At 39.4% G+C, this 23,345-nt stretch overlaps 1 protein-coding gene across 2 annotated transcripts in view; it reads right to left on the bottom strand.

The window, feature by feature from the left end:
- FAT4 (FAT atypical cadherin 4) overlaps window positions 1-23,345 on the bottom strand; it is a 224,156-nt gene that overhangs the window by 54,479 nt on the left and 146,332 nt on the right. For both annotated transcript variants that reach the window (XM_050946189.1, XM_050946190.1), the window contains exons 7-9: window positions 20,107-20,287; window positions 13,196-13,446; window positions 5,997-10,346 (exon numbers count right to left, since the gene is read on the bottom strand). In XM_050946189.1, coding sequence (XP_050802146.1) covers window positions 5,997-10,346; window positions 13,196-13,446; window positions 20,107-20,287 — 4,782 coding nt within the window. The remainder of the gene's footprint in view (window positions 1-5,996; window positions 10,347-13,195; window positions 13,447-20,106; window positions 20,288-23,345) is intronic.

Raw genomic sequence — 23,345 nt, 5'->3', positions numbered from 1 at the left:
AGAATTATTCTGCCATGCTTTCTGGCAAAATAATCTGATATACTAATTCAATGTGAAATAAAATCCTGGATCGTTAACTTAATTAGAACCTCTAGTCAATTAACAATAATCGCTAGTGACCTGAGGCTCTGAAGTTTCCTGATGGGGTTCACTCAAAAGATCCCGTCAATGTCTTTTGTATCAAGAAACTTCTTGTGTTGAACATGTGTTAGCTGTCAGAGCTGTTTTTCTTTTCTTTTGTACATAACTGACTTTTTAAAAAAACAAACTAAGCTCACTTTATTGTTTACAAATCAGTCTTTGTATTAGTCTGGTAGAGCAAACAAAAGCAAATTTTAATACCATGCTGACCCTAACTTAACGAATGTCTTCCCACTCTGTCTCCAGCTATTTAGGGCACAGAAGCCCCAGAACCACCTCAGAGGGGATAAGCAGTAGAGTGACAGGAAGTAAGGCTCAGGGCTAGCATCCATTCCTGCAACCTACATGTATCGGACTAAGCTGCAATGGGCACACAGCCCCAGCAGCTACCCTTCATGTCCACCAGCCATACTGGGCACAGAAACCCCAGAGAGCAGAGTAGGAAGAGACTCTCTGAGTCAGTAGCAGGAGAGGAGCAGGAGCCCGGTAACAGCGAAATAATTTCAAAGAACTGAGCAACTCCCTAACATAAGAACCACCAATGTACTTGAATGTTTTGTCATCCCTTATCATGTCTCAGACTGTAAACTCTACAAGGTAGGGTTGTTTGTACAGTGCCTAGTACACAGGTGCCCTGATTCTGACTGAAGATTTTGGGTCAAAAAATGAATACATAAGAAGCAATGGGCAGTAAAGGGCAGGTTAGGTAATATAGGAAAGCATACAGAGAAACCAGTTTCAACTTTGCAGGCTCTTATAGTGAATATTTAAATCTATTGTTCATATTATAAGGCCCCCAATCACATTAATTCATAATAATATTCCCTGAAAAAGACCTATTGAAACCCTGAAGTAAATCTTTTCATTTATGTTTTCTTAGTTTTCCTTTAATTATGTCTGGAGAAAGTAGCCATAAGTATTGGTTAGGATTTACTTATATAGTCCTTAAATGACTTCTGGGGGAATTCTGCATCACTCTGTGTATGCAGAATTCATGTCCCCCGCTGATTTCTTTGCTTCCCTGAAGAAAAGTGACTTCTGGTGGGGGAGTAAAGGCAAGCTGCAAGAGCAGTCATGCACCCCTCCCTGGCAGCACAGACAGGTCAGTATGGGTGCCTGGAGCAGCCACTAGAGGCATAAACCACCACCGGGGGTGTGTGAAATGTGGGCAGTTGTGCATGAGAGAGAGAGACACACACACATACACATTGTCCCTCTCACTCACTTTTGCAGCATGCTTGTTGTGGCAGAGCAGGGCTTCAGGATGTGTCTGAGGAGGTAGGTGTGGTGCAGGCTGTCCCCTCAGGCAGAGCAGAAGGTAGCAGCCTGCCTGCTTAGTGAATTGTTCCCACTGTCTTTGTGAATTCCCCCAGGAGTATAAAACAGGTGTAAAAGTTTTAAGGCTCGTTTACATGGCCAGAGTGGTTTAAAGGACAGTATGGCCTTAAAAATGCTTATGGTGCTTTGTGATTAGAACTGTTCTAAATTTTTGGCTGAAAAAATATTCTTATCAAAATATACTCCATGAACTGTTTGCTACTGATCTTTCTGGAGATGGTCAGTAGCCAATATAAATTGTGAGGTTGATTCCTCAGCCCTCCCTTGCTCTTCAGTTGCCTATGATGTAACACTGAGCATATGGCTGCATATATTTATTGACTTAACTAGAAATAAAGGGTCAAACCTAGTTACATCACTATTAGGTAATGGAGTTTGGGGATTTTCTCCAGTGCTCCCCATTCCCATTGTCCATCCATAGTATTGTAGTTTAAATAAATTACCTAAATAATTGAAATCAGCATTATTATATTGCATTATTTTGACAAATATGCAGAATTTTAAAATATTGTGCACATAATTTTATTTTTTTGGTGCAGAATTCCCCCAGGAATATTAAATGTCATACTATCAAGTGATTTGGCCTCCCATTCCTCTGTCGGAAAAAGAATATTTTGAATTCCTCTGTTTTCCTAGGGTTACTCCAAGTTTATTGATTGCATCTGAAAGACAGTGAGTTTTTCCTACTTCTAAGCAGGGATTAATTGTAAACCATGGGTCACGGCATGCAGCTTGGAAACTCTCCTCACTGACATCACCACCACCAGGAAAGCTACCTTCCATAGGTAGGTGAGACAGGGGGCATGAGGTCAAAGGCTCAAAGGGCGGGCCCATGAGCCTGGACAGAACTAAGTTGAGATACCACTGAGGGACTGTGGACTGAACTTGAGAAAAAAGTCTCTCGAGACCTCTATGGAACCTGACTGTCATGTCATGGGAGAATACTGTCTGTGCCTAGATGGGCGGATGAAAGGTGGAGATGACTGCCAGATACACCTTGATAGGGGAGTGTGCCAGGCCCTGGTTCCTCAACTGAAGCAGGCAGTCTAAGATCGACTGCACCAAAGAGTGCGAAGGGCAGATGTCTTGTTTGGCCGTCCAGTGGGAAATCCTTGTCCACTTTGCCAGGTAGGTCTGTATAGTTGAGGGTTTTCTACTCCCTTGGACCTCCTCCGAACAGGTCCATTCTTTAGGGTTCAGCCAAGCAGCATCCACACATGGAAAGATGTGAGGTTGGGGTGCAAGAGGCGACCGTGGTCGTGTGACAGCAGGTCTGGTCAGTCCAGCAGGGGCCATGCCGAACCAATGTTGGTGCAGCCATGCTGGGGAGATCATGATAACCTGCGCCTTGTCCCTTTTGATTTTTGCTAGGACCTTGCTGATGAGTGGAATCAGAGGGAATGCCTACATCAGGCTTCCTGCCCACAGCAGGAGGAAGGCGTCAGAGAAGGAGCACTTGCCCAGACCCCATCTGGAGCAGAACCTGTGGTACCTCCTGTTCTGCCCGGTGGTGAACAAATCCACTTGGGGAGTTCCCCACCTTTGGAGGATCAAGCCGGCTACCTCCAGGTGGAGCACCCAGTCATGGTGAGATGAGAAGTCCCTGCTTAAGTGATCTGCTAGCATGTTCCTGGCACCCAGAAGGTGACATACTTCTAGATGGATTCCGTGGTCGATGCAGAAATTCCAGAGGAGTGGTATAGGAGATTCTGGGCGCTGACTCTGAAACTCCTGCCAGAGGGCGTGCATGCCTCCAGAGCTCTGCGCCTGGTCACCATAAAGCTGCAACTCGAGCCTCTCTGCCCTTGTCCAAGGTCCGGAGACCAGATGGGGCTGCGAAGCTTCTGCCTATCAAGGTTAGAAACGGGTTGGCTGCGAGAGGGAGACTGTTGGCAGAATGTCCCCCACGATGGGGAGCACTGCCGTAAAGGTGGAGACTCTGGTGGTCCAAATGCGGGTCTACCCCGTGACCAGGACCCCACAGGGGCCAGAGTGGGCAGCACCGGGAGGGACATAATCTCTTGCACTGCTTGCAGGGCCTCTGGCATGGATGGCACCCAGAGCTGATGAGAACCTCCTCACTATCTGGGGTAGTTGGTGGGACAGTGGGCTGGGGTACACTGCTCAACCTGAGCTGGGGCCTGAGATCCCGAGGGAGGGGGGTGAAGAGGTGCCCAAGACAGGTCTTTGGTCCACCCCAGACTTGTCCTTTTCCTTCTTTGCCCTGTCTTCCTGGGTTTCTTGTCTGGAACCATGGAAGGGGACTGGTGCCGTGAAGACAGTACCAGTGCCATGCAGACGGTACCAGTGTGGCATTGCTTGGCACTGCTCCGGCATCGGGGTAAGGGCAGACTCCATAAGGAGCACTTCAAGTGAATGTCATGCTCCTTCTTCATCCTGGGCTTGAAGGACTTGCCGATTCTGCACTTATCACTAATGTTATCTTCACCCAAGCACCATAAACAACTGTTTTGTGGCTCACTAATGGGCTTAGACCTTTCACAGGGCTTAAATCCTGGGCATGCCCCATCTTGAGGCGAAGTCCCGTTTAGAACCTACTAAGTCTCTAACTAACAAATAGGGAAACTAAAACTAGAGGGAAAATATAGACAATAATATACAGGAGGCAAACGGGTTCGAACGAACGAGAGTAACAGCGCTAGCTGAAGCAGATACAGTTCCATGCATGGTCACTGGTGGCAAGAAGGAACTGAGGGTGGAGGGGGCCGGCGGCGCCCTATATGCCACAGCATATGCACGCTACTGCAGGGGGTGCCAGAGCTGGTCCTCTCAGATACTGAGGGAAAAACTTCCGGCAGTGCTGCATGTGGAGAGCACACAAACCTAAGTTGAATGGACATGAGCAATCACTCGAAGAAGAATGAAAGTCACTAGTATGTTATTTTCTCTCCCCTTTAAAAACAACATCTTTAGGCATAAATAAAACTAAGAAGATGCCTAGCATGCCACACTTCAACTTAAAGCATTAATTGACTCCATAGTGTGTACTTTTATGTGCAACTATCCCCTATTCTCCACATCTCTCTCTAAGTATAAATGAAATATTTAATTATATACAATATTTATCCTTCAGGATCTTCACTAGAAAAAAAGTGTCAAATCTAGCTAATACAAATATGTTTGTAAACTCTTTTGTTTGAATTTTTCAAATGTTTCAGAATAATAACAATTTTACATCCTTCAAAAAACCAAAAAACTAAAAAAGCCAACCCTGGTTTTCTATTTCCATCCCTTAGTACTCAAATAAAGGTCCGCTTACACCTATGCAATAAGACACACCAGTTCAAGAACATTACTTTGCAAAGCACACTGTGGCTCTGAATCAGTAAAGCACTTAAGCACATGATTTCAGTGGGACTTAAGCATGTGCTTATAGTTAAGCACACACTTTAGTGCTGTCCTGAATAGGGATACTTGTCCTGAATCACAGCCTAAATAATTAAGTCGTTTAAGACTGTCAGATAATCATGCTGAAATAATTTTAATTGGCAAATTAATTAGTGCAAGGATTTGATAAATTGTCTTGTGCTGATACTTGAGTGGTTCTCGGTCTCCTTGAAAATTCTAAGGCTAAACACATCTTCTTATTTTTAACTGAAGCCTAAGACTGTCTGTTCTCACAGCAAAGGAGGCCTGCAAGGGTCTGTGCTTTGAACCTGTTGATATTTCTTCTAAAATGGCCAAAAGGGTCCCATGCCCAGTGACTCCCTTCTTTCTGCACAGGGAGGAGTGAATTTAATCCTCCCGCAGCATTCTGCCCTTGCTGATTGGACACATGTACTGCGTTTTTCCCACATGGCAGTGCAGAGTGAAAACTCCCATTTACCAGAGGGAATTGCAGCATGCTGTTTCAGAGAGATCTCAACTTTTTCATTTGAGGTGCTGCTTTGTTTGAACACTTTACAAATATTACAGAAAAATTCTCTGGAGTGATAAAAATGTAACATTTATATTATTGGCTGAAAACAAAACATAAACAAACAAAACATGGAAACAACATACATGTGCCTTTCTCCCTGATCACTCTGCTTTTATGTTGTTTCCTTCCCCCTCCCCCGCTTTTTCTTATATGATTGTAAAAAATTTGGGGCAGAGACTGACTTTCCCTATGTTTGTCTGCAATTTAGTACATGTGAAGTGTTCCTGTAATATACATAATAATAATGGGAAAAATAATATTTTAAAATATTGGAACTGGATGTAGCATATTTAAAAAATGGGACACCTTTTGTGAAGTCCCTTTTTTCTAACATGGATCTGTAGGGTGATATTTGCCTGAGGACAGAACAACAAGGACAATGTTTCTGTCAGCATCTTATTTTCTTTGCTCAGTTTTATTTACTGTCAGCTTCTTATTCGGATTATTCCTCTGCTTATTTTGAATACTCATACTAAGACTGATAATCATAGCTGGAGCAGCTGCTAACTGGCACTCAAAAGACATTTTTACCTTCTCTCTGTTTCATGCTAATTCCAGAAGGAGAGAAAGATCATACCTGTATATCCAGTTTTACAAACACAGTTGAAGCTTCCTGGGAAGTTCTGGCAGACAGCGCCATTTTTACAAGGGCTGGACAGGCACTCATTGATGTCTCTCTCACAAGCCATTCCGGTAAAACCATCTGGACAATTACATGAGAATCCTCCCACCAAGTTGTGGCAAGTCCCATCATTGTGGCAAGGGGATGGGAGACATTCGTCAATGTCAGTTTCACACAAATTACCATCGTACCCTGGCATGCACCTGCACACGAAGGGCTGCAGAGGTTCATTTGCCATGATGATTACTGGGATACTCTCGTGGCTCTTTAAAACAGGTTTCACAGCTAGCCTTCTCAAGCAGCTTCCTCCATTTTGACATGGACTTTGAACACATGAATCATGATCCACAGACTCTATCCGTACTCCACTCTGACGGAAAAGGATTTCTTTGATGCTCTCAAAGAAGGTAGCCACGCCACTGGGATTCACATACTGATTGTTGTTCCGTTTCACAGCTGCCATCAGGAAGGTTCTATTACTCTCTTCATAAACCCCATAGAGCTGCACAGCAGTTCCTAATCCGGGTAACTGTGAACTGGCAATACGCAGGAAGTGAAGGTAGTGATTGGTCAAAAAATCTCTCACAGTTTGCACGCTAAGGCGAAGAAGGATGCTGCTGTCAATTGTGGCATTACTGAACCCTGCAAAGAAAACTCGAACACTGCTAGTAACTGCATTGTGTAACCCATCATTGCTAAGAACTGTCAGGTCAAATGTTCCATCTGTGGACCTTGCCTGGGAATTCAGGTCACAGGTGCCCTCTGGAATATTAAAGAGGCTTGTAACTCCTGAAGTGAGGGAACAGCGGAAGCTGTCTAAAACATCTGGATCCTGAGGTTTCACACTGCCTAAAATTCCACCTGGGAATAGGTTGCCATAATAATGAACAAAGATCTCTACTGTTCTAGGTTGCGATGGATTGTCATTTTGGTCTATTACCTTTATTTGTACAGTTCCTGTGGAAGACATCTGAGGAATGCCAGAATCTCTGGTAATCACTGATAAGTAGAAGTCGCCTATTTGCTCTCTGTCAATTTCCCTAGTTGTGGTCAAAATTCCTGCAGTACTAAGACTAAAATAACTGGTTGCAGGGCCAGTGCTAAGCAAGTAGTAGGTAAAGGGGCCTTGATTTGGAGGGAGATCAGGATCTGACGACTGAAGTGTCATCACAAGAGTTCCAGCACGATTATTTTCCATTACTTCTCCCTGGCTGGTGGACAAGGTAGGTCCATTATCGTTGATATCTTCCAATGTTACCAATAAAGAGGCACTTCCTGTTGCTGAAGGTGTTCCTGAATCAATTGCTAACACAGTCAGGTTGTAGACAGGTAAAGTTTCTCTGTCCAATTCTGCAGTGACAGTAACCTGTCCTGTTTGTGGATTGATAGAAAAGGCACCATTGTCATTCCCAGAACCAATAAAATAGGAGAACCTGCTCCAACTTGGGACGGAATCTGAATCAAAGGCACTTACAAATGTGACATGGGTCCCTGGAGGAACACCTTCACTGATTTGTATATTGTAAACCTGTAGGCTAAAAACTGGAGGATCATTAGCATCTAAGACAGTGATATTTACAATTACTTCATCTACATCTGCACCGCGAATGCTTCCAAAATTTTTTGCAAGAACTTTCAAAGAGATACGTTCTTCCTTTTCTCTGTCAAGAGGACCTGAAACATAAATCTGTCCACTCTTTTCATTAATCTGGAAACCTTTCTTTCTGCTACTGCCAAAGATAAGATAGTGGACTTCTCCATCGGTTCCCATATCACGGTCACTTGCAAAGACTTCTCCCACAACCATGCCTTTAGAAGCTGCTTCAGAGACCTCAAAATAGTAAAGCTTGGACACAAAACGCGGTACATACTCATTTGTTCCTTCTAACTGGATGTTGACACTAGCAAAACTGCATCGCTCTTCATCTGGAACATTAAAAGCTTTCACAGTTAGATGATAACTTTGTTTTGTTTCATAGTCTAAGAACCCTTGGGTGGTGATAATTCCTGTGTTGGGATCAATGACAAAGAGATCACTATCTGAGGACTGAACTGCATATGCAATCATGGCATTAGATCCAGAATCAGTGTCAGTTGCATTTAGACGGATAACAGTTGTCCCACTTGGAGCATTTTCTAATACATTAGGGAAGTAGTCTTCTGGGCTGAATATTGGAGAATTGTCATTCACATCAACAACATTAACCGTGACACTACAGTAACCTGTTCTAGCTACCCAGCCTCCATCTGTAGCACTAACAATCATCTCATGATTTTGACATAACTCATAATCAAGGGGTTTGGCTAGGGTTAATGCCCCTGTAGATGTATTAATAGCAAAGATACCAGCCTCATTTCCTGAAGAAATATTATATGCGATTAGTCCATTCATAGCAGCATCCCTATCCCTTGCTGAAACAGTTCTGATAACTGCTCCGACAACATGACTCTCAGGGATAGTAACACTTATATGGCTTTGAGAGAACTCAGGTGTATAGTTGTTTTCCTCTGTGATAACTATTTGAACAGTTACCTCAGATGAGAGGGGAGGACTGCCTTTATCCTTTGCTTTTACCGTAAGCAGAAAGTTTTGGTTCAAATCAGTCATGAGTGAAGATGCTACAGAAATCCAGCCTGTAGTGCTGTCCAGCTTAAATTTGTCAGTGTTGTTTTCATTAGAAATAAAGTATTCAACTTCAGAATTCAGTCCAAAATCCTTATAATCAACTGCAGTAACTTTAATTAATTTAGTACCAACTACTACATTTTTAGTCACAGGGGTAAAATATTTACTAGCAAGAAACTGTGGTACGTTGTCATTGCTATCCACTATGTTGATTGTGACTGTTGTCTCACTGAGCAAAGAAGGACTGCCTCGGTCTGAAGAAGTAACTATGAAGCTGTGCCTGTTGATATTGATGTTGCTGGAACCACTGGAATTTTGATACCTTAAATATTGCTTATTGAAAATCTCTCCCGTGGTAGCATTAATTCGGAAGAACTCAGACTGGGATTTTATGAAGTAGAAAACTTGGCCATTAGATCCTTCATCGGGATCTATTGCTGAAACCTGAGTTACTTTTAATCCAACCTCAGTAAGCTCAGGACAATCTAAGTAATAGGATGTTTTTGTGAATCGTGGGGCATTATCATTGATGTCTGTCACAAATATAGTCACATCTGTGCTTACAGTCCACCCAGAATCATGTGCAGAAACTCTGATTCTATAGCGGTCTGTATCTTCCCTGTTCAGGTGTCGACTGATTGTAATGTCCCCAGTACTGGGGTTTATGTTAAATGGAAGACTTGTATCCCTTATGGAGTACCTGCTGATAGCATTCACACCAATGTCTTCATCTGAAGTTGTGACTCGTGTAACTGTGTAACCCAGAGGTGCATTTTCAGGCACTGGAGCACTGAATATCTGAGAAAACCTGGGAGCATTATCATTTTCATCTAAAATATTAACAACAACTTTTACCATGGTGCTCTGAAGAGGGGTACCTCTGTCTGAAACTTTGATGGTTAGCATGCAGTGAGCCAAGTTTTCCCTGTCCAAAGGTCTGACACTTCTAATTTCACCTGTGGCTCGACTAATACTGAAACTATTTTCTTTATTGCCATCAATTATTTCATAGTTCAACTGTCCATTTGGGCCACTGTCCTTGTCCACAGCAGTGAGAGTCAGAATTTTACGTGGTGAAAGGTTCTCCATTATTTCAGCAATGAATGGATCTCGCTCAAACTCTGGTGCATTATCGTTGACATCTACCACTGTTACTTCTACTTTCTCATAAGAGGAGAAAGGAGGAAAGCCCGTATCTCTGGCCTCAATCCAAACCACATATTTCTGTATTTCTTCAAAATCCAATGGTTGGCTGATGGACAACTGTCCTGTTAGTTGGTCAATTTGGAAGGTATTGCCAAGGTTACCACTAGCAATATAGTAAGACAAGGAACCCCCTCTGGATGAAGACCCAGAAACAGTGGTGACAAGGGTACCAATTGCTTGATTTTCAGGAAATATGAAAGTCTGTTGCTCAGCTCGAATTTGAGGGAAGTCTGCTTTGTTCGCAAATCTCACAGTTACAGTTGTAGAGTCTGTTTTTGGATATAGGCCACCATCTTTTACATGAACGGAAAAAGTCACTTCAGAGGCCCCTGTCAGTGGATCAGCAGCCATAATTGCCCCCCTCACTGGGTCAATGTGGAATTTTTCAGAGTTCTTTCCCATGAGGGAATAATGAAGCTCAGCATTGCGCCCAGAATCAGCATCAGTGACTGTCACAGCAAACACAAATGAACCTGCCAAGAAGAACAAAGAGGATAATTAATTTTGTGTAACAAAAATAGGACATTGGAAAGTAATTTTTCAATGTGAAGCATTGGGAATTATGCACACCAGTCCTGTTATTTTTCGTGGTAACCTGATCCTGTTCTGACAAGTAACTCTTTTTCCTAAGGATAAAGGAGAATATGAGATATTAAGCCAAATTTTCAACCACTCAGGTCTACTTGCATGCGCACACACAAACGTACACAAAATGCATGCATATGCATACATCCACATTTGTGCCTGAAAATCACGTGTGTTCACAAAAATAAATAAATAAATACTGTATGTGTATGTATAGATGTCAGGGCCTATAAGCAAATGGGCCTCTGACTTAGTAAGATTATATGAAAACTGTAATTATAATACATTGCATAGTATTTAGCAATATTTTAAATTATTCTATGTTTTGCGTGTATTGTATGATCAACCTTCATAATCTGTACACATAGTATTTAAGTGTGCCAGTTCTCCAGCAAACGTGGACAGTTTGGGTTTGCACATGCAAATCCAACACACGCACATGTATCTGGGTACTTGTCTGCCTCAGTTGTGTATGCATGCTTTTGAAGATTTGATGCTGAATGTCCACTATGCTGGACATCCATTCACTGTTTTTGCTAGTGCAGAAGCTTGGCTCACACCAGTTATCTATATAAATCATATCATTTTCAAACTCTGAAGGCAAAATTTGTGAGGGACAAGAGAAACTTTGACAGTGTCCCCTTAAACCATTTCTTCTTGTGGCTATTTTTCAGACAGCAACATTTTATACCCCAAATGGAGGAACTGCCAGATGAAGAACACCAAAAGTCAGCAGTATTACAATACCTGAGCTTGACAAGATTGGGACAAAATTAAGAGTTCTGCTTCGGTTAGGCACATTAATTTTATGTGGTTGTGATGACTTGTCAGAACTCCATTTTTTATCCTGCTACAAAAATTAGAGAAGCCAGGCTGTATTCTCGTTTCCAAGTGTGCATTAAGACCATTTTGAAGTAATCATGGCAAGAAACTATATTATTGTCTTTGAGACTATCACATTACACCACATTCTACTACAATTAGTCCTGTGCCTGCCAACCCCATTATCATCAATAGCTTTTTTGAGTAGTTTGAGGGGATTCTAAAATGTCCTTTTAGTTGAAGCTTGGCATACAGGTTTTCAATTTTTTTATTTAAAAAAAAAAAAAGTTTTATTTAATTTTATTTCCTGTTTCTTAATTTAGTGAAGTCCAAAGAAATTATGACTTTGACTGTATTTTGACATTTTTTTCTTTTTTTTATTAGAAAAGTTTTATATTAAAAAATTGCAGGTCACAACCTGATAATATTGGATAAGTGATGTATGCTGCCTAAATGCATGAAAATGAAACCTTCAACAAGAAATCTACCCATATGTTACTGATCTCAGATCAGTTGTGTTCATAATGTATGAAGTTTCATCTTGTACAAAAAAGGTCTCTGTTGATACTATTGTTCTGAAAGGGGGAGGAAGTATGGACAAAATAAATCATTCCTTCAAAAACACAGTTTGGAATCATTAAAAATTTCGAAGACTGGACACAGCTCCTGGCAATGTGATATTTTATTTCTTTTAAAGGAAAATAAAAATCTTCTATACAGGGAACATGTATGTTTGTATGTACAGAGCGTTAGAGCCTTGCAATGAGAGCAATAATATACAATTTTGTAAATTTATGATACATGCAGTGATCATACTTCAAAACTTTCTTCTGTTCCAGAGTTATTCCATTTTAAATCTGGTAGAATCTTTCAGTTTACGACACTTTTTAATTGTGATCACTGTATGTATATGAATGTCTTGGGATTACCATGAGACAAAAACCTGCAAAGAATAAATATAATAATAAACCTGTATGCACTTTAGAGGACATCATGGTGCCCCCGGAATGGTTATTTTAATCAGCTGAGTAGTGAATCCTACTGCAATCTCACTGCAATATAGTCTCTTAATTACACAACTTAGAAACCTCACTAAGTAATCACATCCATCCCTATATTTCAGGTATTTTATAAGGCTAATAAAAAACTGAATAAGCTCAGTTAATAATTAGACATCTATTATTTATGGAACATTATGATTTTTAAGAGGGATATTAACATTCTATATTTAATATATTCCACAAGTGCTCATCCTATGCATGAAAAATATTAATAAATGTGGCAATTCCGGCATGATTATTTTCCATTACTTAATCATTTTAAAAGTGTGTAACATACTCTAGATGATGTGCTACCATTTTAAAAATGAAATAATATTATCTGTAAACCAGAGGTGTACTTTACACTTTGGAAACACAACCTGAAACAGGGACCTTTTCACCACAGAAGCTTGCATTTATTTTTTGGTCCAGTAAGAGGTGTCACATCAACTGCCCTGTATGCTTTTTCTCAATAATAAAATGTACAGAACTTTTTATCTTCAAAACTCTTTATAGAGATTAACTAATCTATCCTTACATAATTATTGTTGTGGATTAATAACAAGCCAAAGAAAAATACCAGTTCTTCTGGATAACACTGCATATACTGTAACTAGTGAGCTTCAGAAGAGGATGATTTGATGTGGATGTGAAGAGAAAAAAACACAGAAGTATACATTATAATTACTAATCCAAACCCATTCACTGTCTCAACTCTGCTAATTATTTCCAACAGCACGTGCCACAAACATGAGAGACAATGTAAAATAGTTACAGGGCAATATATTTTACAAATTTCTTATGGAATGACCTATCACTTGATCAGTTTTTACATTATTCCATTATCTCCTGAAGGGCCACCATTATCAAATTACCTGAAGTTGCAGGTGATGGAATATGGGTGACATAAGGATGGTGTTGAAATTTGGGAGGATTGTCATTCACATCGGCAACAGTGACAAGGACACTGGTAGAACTGGAAAGGGCTTTGGGAAAGCCACCATCGCAGGCCACAACTACTAAGGTGTAGTTCTCCTTAGTCTCTCTATCTAGTAATGCATTGGTGATGATCTGTCCTGTTGATGGGTTGATTGTGAATTGTGAATTACCACCAATAAGACTATAGCTGTTCAAAAGACAAAAAAAAAAAGAAAAAGAAAAAGAAAAAAAAAGACAAGACATTTTCTATTAGTATTCTCATAAGAAAGAAACTCTATTATGATAATAATAAATATTTAAGCTACTAAACTACTATCATGCTGACCAAAAATGTCCCATTGTTTCCTCGTGCTTTCCCATCTGTCTGTATCCATTTGTTTTCTCTTGTCTTATACTTGGACTGTAAACTCTTCGAGGCAGTGACTATCCTTTTGTTCTGTGTACAATACCTAGCACAATGGGGTCATAGGGCTTCTCTGTGCTATAGTAATACAAATAACAATAAATGATAACAAACGAAAGATGGAAAAGAAACAATGTGTACTTAACTAAAAAAAGGGGTCAGACAGCTGCATCTGAGTTTGGTATTTTGCTGTGTATCCAAAGTTTTGGCCTCCAAATTGAACTATCCCAAAAAGTTGTACAGTTGTGTTGGGCAGCACTAGAAGCAGTATCTCTAGGAGATATGTAGGAAACTTTCCAGCTCCCCACCATTTGTGGTGCCAAAGAGTACACAAAGGTGGGAAACACTCATTAATACACCTAATTCAGCACTTCTCTAATCTAAACTTCTTCTCTGCTTTACAGACCTTCAATATTAGTATACTGTGACACCTGCACAAAGGATCAACTCCAGTAAACGGCTCCTCTTGTTTAAGAGACTGTTTTAAATAATCCTCATCTTACTGGTGCAATTAAGTTTGATCTTAAATTAAAGACCATATTTACTGGGCAACTGAGGTTTGCTGATATTTTGGGTAGTCACTTAAGACAGGTTTCACTGCATTCCTTTTAGGACTTTGCTCAAGTTTGGGAACGCTCATTCAATACCTTTATGTTAACGTTATGGATGAAGACAGGAAATGATCTAAGTAGAATAGAGCCTGTTCTGATCTCTTGTAATTAGAGTGAACCACTGGAGTTTGAAACTTGTTTTAAGTGACCCTTCAAGGGACTGAGAAAATCTGGTTGCTTTATACAGATGAAAGTGGAGCAGAATTAACTTCAGTACATTTGGAGATAGAATAGAGCAGGCTCTCAAGACTGGAGCCTGACTGTTAAAGCTGACATATTAACAGACTAAATATTATCCCATAAGGCTGAGACCTGCCGATCTGAATCTCTAAAATGCAATGAGGAGTAAAGATTTGTAAATTGTAGTAAGGATTTGTGAATAACAAAAGGATTGTTTTACTGTAAAATAGTAGAAAGAACTTTATGTTTGAATCATTTTGTGGTCTTGGGCAAAAGCCTGCTTTTGTTTCCACCAATTTAAATCCAGAGTAAATCACTTGGAATTAGCAGGGATAGATTGATGTTAAGCAAGAGGCCAAATTCTGTTCCCGTTTCCATGGCTTTTAATATGTCAAATCATGTATTTGTAAAGTACTGATTGCCCAGAAAAAATGATGCGATAGCCTATTAAATAGGCTGGGCTCCATCTTACTGACACTCTTGGATTGTTTAGATGGATATATTAGATTTTTGTTTTGAGCAGAAGTATGGATCTCCAATGATATTTTGATGCATTGTGGATTATTATTTTTTTCCAGATGACCAGATAATATAATGAATTGTACAATTTTTCAAATGCAAACAAAAGGTTGAAGTGGACAATTCCAGTCTATGGTATTATAACCCTGATAAAAACAAAACATGTAATTGTAGGGAGAATTGCTTTTTCAGAAATGCCTGAATCAAAAGCAGCAGCACTGTTCAATCTAAATGTTTCTGTACTGATCCAGAACAAGAATGGTCGTATGAAAAAATACATAGAAATATTATTTTTGCTGCTTATTTTAAGTCAAAATGGGATATGACAGGAATATTCACATAGGCCAGGGCATTTCCTAGGGAATCAATAACCAGCTGGAAATAATGGCAATAAACTCTCCCAAGCAAGTCATTAATCCCCAGAAAATGCCCTGGGCATACTCATAATTGCCTAACTATTATTTAATAAGATGACTATGTGTAATTATTTACTAGCTAAAGAGATATTAGTCTGGGGTAGAATTCACTGTTATGCAGAAAGCCAACAAAAGGCCTAATGAACTATTTAAGTTTCACTAAACCTTCAAACTACAGACTGCGTACGGGCAAATTTCACCTCTAACCTGCAGTGTCTTTTAATGCAGGCCGCTATGACAGTGTCATCAGGCATCCTCTTTCTCACCCTATTTTTGCCAATATCCTTGTTAAAGGACAACACTAGTGTTTCCATGGAGAAAGACACCAGAAAGAAGTGTTTTTAAATTAAAAAAAATAACAAAGTACAGAGATCCACAATGTGCTGAACCTATATAACTCCATAGCACAGGTATGCTCCAGGACAGAACTTTGACATAATTACAAAAAGCAAAGACAATCAGTGTTGCCAACAACTGGCCACAAATCAAACCATTCTCACCCCAATCTCCCACCCCCATGCTCTGCCAGTAAATTCATATTTATCCACTGACCATAATTTTTATTGAGATTCACAAGATTTTTATTTGTTAATATTGTGACTGCACCTAAAAGCAACAATCAGGTTTCCTCATTGTGTCAGGAGCGGTACAAACATAATCAATCAGAATTACTGCCCTAAAGAGCTTATAATCTAAAAAGATGTGCCTTTCACTGTATCCTACAATTTACTAAACTGAGCTCTGGAGGACCTCAAGGAGTGCAACCCAGAGCCAAGGACTCTTCACTGAGACTGTCCTTTTAACAGTAGAGTCTCACAGCAATGAGAATTTCAGCCCATCACAGCTGCCATGATGCAGCAGAAGGGACAAGGTGGTTTGTTACAATACAGTATACAATGGAAAATAAAAACATGTTCGTATTACAAAATATTGCTACATTGTTGTCTTACATGCTTGTCCTTTGCAGGTAATGATTTACAAGGGCATGCTATATATTTACAAACCATGGATTCAGTCCCGCAACTGACTCCACACTGGCAGACTCTTGAAACCATGTGGAATTCCACTGTCTTCAGTGGTGTTCTGAGCTGGCACAAGGGTTTGCTTCTGAGGAACCACACTGAAGTCAATGGGACTTCGTGTGTGCATGGAGTCAATTGCACAACTACAGTCTATGTTTGACATACTGTATTTATGAAAGGTGACCTAAACTCCAAGTATTAGTCCTGTGATAGGGTATATAAACCTTACACTGGACAACCAAGAGTTAAGGAACTGCTCTGGGCTCAGTCAGTCCTGCCTCGCCTCACCTGCAAGGCTGCAGAAGGAGCTTAAAAGGGGAGCAGAACTAGGTTGCTGAGAGGGAAGAGAACAGACTTTCAACCCTCAGCTTCTAAGGAAAGCGCAGACTGCAGCCAGGAGAATCCCAGACAACCAGGGAGCTGCTACACCACATCCAGCCACAAGGAGGCACCAGCGGTGAATTGATCCCTTCATAATCCGAAAAAAACCACATTTCACAGCAAAATGGATATAATCCACTTCATATAAACTAGCTTCAAATATCCATGGGCTATATTCTCAGATCAGTTTCCAGACCAGGTGATTCCTACACCCCACTCCCTGGATAAAGGCCCAATAGTGCCGATTTACATCAAGCATTTAGTCTTGTATTTTGACTTTGCTCTATCTGAATACTCCTTAGACATAAGTTACAAGGCGCTGGGCTTCAGAATCCCATCTACTAGAAAACTGTGGCCACAGGGCACTCATGTGTAATGGCTTTCCCTCTGCAGAATTCATTGCAAGCAAGGAAGATACTAACCATAGACTACAATTTAACAGGACCCCCAAATTATTCAAAATAAGATCAGCAGTAATTAGTTGTATTACTATATGATCCTCCGGACATGGCCAGCTGTTCATGAAATGGCTTTGCAAAGTTCTGTGAAGTCCTGCGTTCTGTCCTGGAATGACTTTTGTGACTGATGTGCACAAAATTTGGTCTTTTCTTATATGTCTACATGTGACCTTTGGGTGAAACACACCTGCATCAACCTTTTTTAATGACTCTAGGTTATATTACACAGAAAACAGAAGAAAAAGAGCTATACTTAGGATTTGCATATATATCATCAGGTTGCCTTTCCCAGAGATTTATCAGATTCTTGCATAACTTGGGGTTGGGTTTTTTTTTGTTTGTTTGTTTGTTTTGGGCTTGATGTGGGACTCTTGAGTCAGAATTTTGCACAACAGTCTTGGAAATTAAAGAGCCAATTTTCAGAGGTGCTCAGGACTCACAACTTTAACAGAATTTACTGAAGCACCTCTGAAAAGCAGGCTCTAAATATTTAGTCCTTTACACCTTCTGCCAGAGTTTTGTAAAATCAAGTCTTACTGTAATTGTATATGCTATTACTACATGTATTATTTTGAATGATGAATCTGGACAAATAATGCCCAAGAAAATCAAAGACTTAAAAAAAAACCCAAACAATTTTGTTTTAAATGGCTATACTTGAAAGAAACATTCCTCTTTACTATTCCACTTTGGGATGACAGTGGATAAAATGAAAAAGGCTGATAAATAAGTCCTCCAAAATAGTCCTCCAAAAGAGCTCATATTACTTTAAAGACATCTGATAATTTCTGATCATCAGACATAAACACTATAATCTTTGCTTTGCAAAGTTCCTTTTCTGTAAGATAATAAGGCTTTCCAAAATCATGTTGCTTGAAGTAAGACTGCATGGAATTAAAAGTTTAATTGTTGTAAATTTTATAAGTATTACATCTGGATGCCTTTCAAGACTTTAAAAATGCCAAAAAAACAAAGTTCCTATTCTAGGCTTCAAGCAGGTTAAAAAGAAAATATAATATTTTGTACATGTTTACCTTTCTACAATCTAGTTCTCTGTATCTCTATATTTACGACCACAGCAATTTTATTCTGCACTTTGAAGACAAAAAGTAGATGAAATGGCAAAAGTGAGTGACACTGAGACTATTTTTTAATCCCCATGCTGTGTATTTTAGGGCACACAGATATTAGTATTTGTATTCACAAAAGTTAAAAAGGAAAGGATTACCCACTGGTCTTCTTCAATAGTAAGGAGTGATTAATAACTAATACGAGACTGCCTTCCATTCCATTACACATCAGTCCTCGGTGGGTAATGTTTAGCCTGTCACTGACACTTAACATCTTCATTATTCTTGTCTCTGAAAATGCTTATTGCCAGAGCTCAACAGTAGGAATTTGCCCAGTTAAAAAAGATGATTGTGCCAGTAGAGCTATACAAAGCATTTGGGACATAAAAGAAAACTGCCAAACTCTCCCATTTCATAATTTTTTCTGAATGAGATAAAACAATTCACTTTTTGCCTTTTGTAGTATTTGTTTTGCTTTTTCATCTCCAAACTAAGCACAGTAGATGCCCATGTATTTGCTCCACTGGCAACAAATCAAAGGAGGTCACCACATGAACATATATAAATGACACTGCAAGGTGGGTAATGATATTTCTGCTTCTAGAACCAATTCATCATTAAATGGCCTGTATATCTTCTGCAATATACAGAGATGCTTAATATGTTGCATGTTGGAGGTTATTCTAACTGCTAAGTCCTCCTCCTTCTCCTTCTTCTTCTCCTTCTTCTTCCTGTTGAATCCAGTTTTCAAGCTTGGAGCTTTAAAATTGGGCACCTAAGTTCATATTTAGGCTTAGTGGAAACCTCACTTTAAACACCCAAGTCTGAAAATCTGACCTTAAAATTAGAAGTGCCGGAGAAAGTACCATTTAGATCTGGATCTCACTAAGTTTAAGGTTTGGTAATTAAGATCAAAGCTGAATTAGGCTAGGATCCAGTGCAGAAACCAACTATTCTTGTGAGATTTTGGCCAAATACAAACCCAGAACTGAACAACAAACGTATACAATTTTACAGTGAACCCCAGCACTAGTTATTGAGTTGAGTTGGTATATGAGTTCTGAAATCCAAATTACTCCCCAATTTCAAAAGTCATCAGATGTAAACTTCTGGATTTGGTCAACCTTCAAGAATAACAGTTTCTACTTTTTTAGTGACTTCCATCAATATAAAAATACTTTAGAAGCACTAATTAATTAAGCCTTCTTAATTACAACCTTTATATCCAATTGTGTCCCATCAGAGGGAGCTACACTTGCGCAGATGAGGGCTGAATTGGAGCTGTATAGTCTTTTTTAAGACTATACAAAGTTAACAGGAAGCAGTGAGGTAACAAACGCTCTATCTCTGTTCCATTTCATCATGGATAGTCCCATTCATCTCCATTTTATTTGACATATTACTGCTATGTACACTAGTCCAACCTACAGCATTTGGCCAATTTATGGTCATTAGGCAGTGTGCTAAATATAGCTGCTTTATCCATGTTTCTCTTTGTATTTAGAGGGATCCAGAGTTTCAGAAATCAGTTAAACTCAGATGAGTTTAAATTCAATTTGCTTTTAACTTGGCATACTTTAAAAATAAATTGCAATATCATGTCTTCAGATTACCACCTTAGAAGATTTTTTAACAATCCCAGGTTTGATGAAACAATATTGCCATGTACAAACCACCATCTTTATTTGTCTTTAGTATTTAGGTGGTGGTGATGAGCAGTAGGAAAGACCTTCATCTTCATGTGATACATCAGGCAGCATTAAATCCATCAAAAGTAAAGGCCATACCTGATAACTGCATTAATTGAAGCATCGGCATCTGAAGAGTTTACTAACAAAATATCCGTCCCTGTAGGTGCATCCTCTGGAATGGTGGTGGAATACATCTTAAAGGCAAATGTAGGAACATTGTCATTGACATCATCCACTGTGACAGCAATAGTTCCAGTGCCAGTAAGGGCAGGAGATCCTGCGGGGAAATGGGATTTAAAATGCTAGAGGTTACAAATACAACAATACTGATACTGGATATGCCACTCTTCATTTAAAATGTAACACTTCAGCATGTCACAGCTCCCAGAGCTGCAAAGCCAATTCAATGTAAAGAACTGGGTAAGTTTATTTTTTAAAGTAGGCCATTTGAGTACAAAGTACAAGTCTCACACACAAAAAAAAGTTTCAGTCTCATCTTATTCAAGAAATATTTTGTAGTGAAAGTTCCGTGCATAAAGATAAACTGGAAACCACATAGAAAGCCTTGTCTGTACCAATCAGGTCCAATTTGAATATGTGGTTGCTTTTTCTTTTTCTCTAATGGAAGTCTGTCATAGATGGCACACTGACAGCTTTGGAGACTCAAGCCCTCAATTTATTTATCCACAGAACAAATAAAACAGAGGCAGTGGAATGTTAGTTTACTTCATTTCATTCCCTCAGTATGTTACAATCCTGACCTGGAGTGATCTTCTCTGAGGGCTGGAGGGTAGTTCAATTTCCAGACTCATTCAAACTTGATTTCTTTGACAAAACTACCAACAATGATGCCAATTAGTGCCAAATCAGATAGTGTTTACTGGGTTGTGGATACTGGTTTACAAGAAACTGGACTGAACTCATTTAACCTACGTTTTGTCTTGCCTTTATGTACTAATCTTTGCAGGATTTGAACAAATGAGAAATAGTGAGTGGACATCTCATGTTTAATCTGTGAGAATCTACTCTATGAACCCCTTCCTCTTCAAATGCAAGCTAAAACACAGAAAATGTTAACAACAGGCCTTAATTATATTAGCTTCATCAGGATTATTATACTCACTCTGGGGAAAGGAACAAATACATTTATTCTGCCAAACAATCTAATCACTTTAGTAGTTTTCTGAGTCTGTCTTTCCCCATTTTGTCTATGAAACAATAAGGCTTTATTTCTCACTGTTTTAACTCTTATTACAGGCTGGCGTGGTATCCTCCGCCCTCGAAGGATGAATCTGTGATGAACTCTACATCTGGACAGCTGCCAAAAACATCAGAGTACATGAAGGATCTGTGCATAAAGCACAAAGGAAGGGAGTGAAAGAACTGCAAAGTGAAACTTACCAAAGAATTCCATACGTTTCACTTTAAAGTCTATTGCTCAGACAGGCTGGATCACAACACCGAGCTGGATGCTGCCAGCTCAAAGGGTGTATTTTTGACACCACTGATTTACACAATGCAGTTCTTTTTATGCTATGTATTGAGTAATTCTTTTTTGCCAATAATGTACTTTCAACTGGAAATTTTACAAGAAGACGCTAGTTTGATTCATTCTGCACCATTTTCAGTTATGTCATTTAGCCAAATATTTGCCGATAGAAAAGGCTACAAAAAGTGTTCTTGACTGTTGAAATGTTGCTCACTGAATGTTTATTTTTACTGCATTAAATGAAACAGAGTCCTCATGTGTTGCATGTGTCGGGTACAAGCATTCCAAATACATTTAATTGACTCATTCACCTGACAGTTAATGAAATGAAAATTTGTTACATTTCACAGATGATTAGGTATTTTAGACATATTAGAAAAATTAATCTAGGATAAATCATATTCAAATAGCATTAATAGTGTAACAACCAGGAAAAGAAAGTCAGTTCACAGTAAAGGTTTGAAGTCCATCTTTTTAAAAGTAAATGTAATGCTTGCTAAAGGTGATGGATAGAGAGCACTGGAAACTCAAGCCCTTGGTCTATTCACAGAATAAAGAAATACAACACAACTAATGGCAACAGAAGCTTCCCCACAGTGCTTCTTCAATGTATCTCAACACTAACCTGATGGGACTATCTAAGAGAGAGGGAGAGATGGTATTGTTACTTACACAGCAATTAAATCCGTGGCTTCTTAAGTGAAATGGTCAAAAAAGATGAAAATTAGTGCTAAATTTAATAATGCTTTTGTAATGGTGATATCTGTCCATTAAAAATTGGATTAAGATCACCAAGGTATTCCACACAGAGCATTGTCTAGCAAAGTTCTGGACACGTTTGACCTAGGTGGAATTTTAATTGATAAAGCAGAAGACAGTACTGGGGTGAAATCCTGATCCTACTGAAGTCACTGGGAGTGATGCCATTGCCTATATCCCATAATATTTTCAGTCCTCTGAGCCATCCAGGAATCTTTAAAGTTTTCCTGTAATCCACCCTGTCCATCTTGAGTATTTCAGCAATCTTTTAACTAGTGGTAAACTGATGGCAAACAGAAGGGAACTAAAGATGGTTTCTGAGTCTTGACCTTGCATTCCATCCTTTTGTGTATTGAAGGGCTCAATTCCACAACTCTTTTTTACATGTGTATTCTTTATTCATGCAAGTAATACAGTTGAAGTTAATAAGAGTACTTGCATGAGTCAGGGATGCAGAAGTGGTTCCCAGGTAAGATGTTTTTGACAATAATAAGTTACAGCTGCAACTTCATATTGAGTCCTGACAACGTTCACTCCCTTGTAACTGACTGACTAGCTCACATCCACGGACTTTTGGGTAGTTGCTGAGAAATAAGAAATTACACATGAAGACACTTTCTATGGAAAAACAGTGATGTGGGGCCAAGTTCTGCAGTCCTCAACCAAGCAGAACTCTCAGTTGAAGTTCTGCTTGATTAAGGACCACAGATTTTGGTCCTTTTTAATTTGGTGACTAAGTCGGTTGCATTAGACATAAATGCCATATTTGTGGTGACAAATGTAGTTTCCATGGTCAGGCCAAGTTCCCAGATTTGAATTCTGCTTCGATAGCAGTTCTTTCTGAAGATTTTTCTTACAGTTTGTCAGAGGACCACAGGATTTTCCCCCAAGTTTCCCTGAATATATTTCATAATTAAGTTTAGTCCATTTTCCATTAACTTTAGCTATGACAGTCCTCCTATACAAATGCTAAAAATGTACCATAAAGGTCTCTGATGATGCTTCAAAGCTAATTGCTGAAAAGTGTGGTGATCCTATACTGAGTGAGAGAATTTGCATTGCAAGCTCCGATAACTATCTCTGAATG

Source organism: Gopherus flavomarginatus, chromosome 3 (genome assembly GCF_025201925.1).
Source record: "Gopherus flavomarginatus isolate rGopFla2 chromosome 3, rGopFla2.mat.asm, whole genome shotgun sequence".
Lineage (NCBI taxonomy): Eukaryota > Metazoa > Chordata > Testudines > Testudinidae > Gopherus > Gopherus flavomarginatus.
This window is presented reverse-complemented; position numbering and strand designations above follow the sequence as displayed.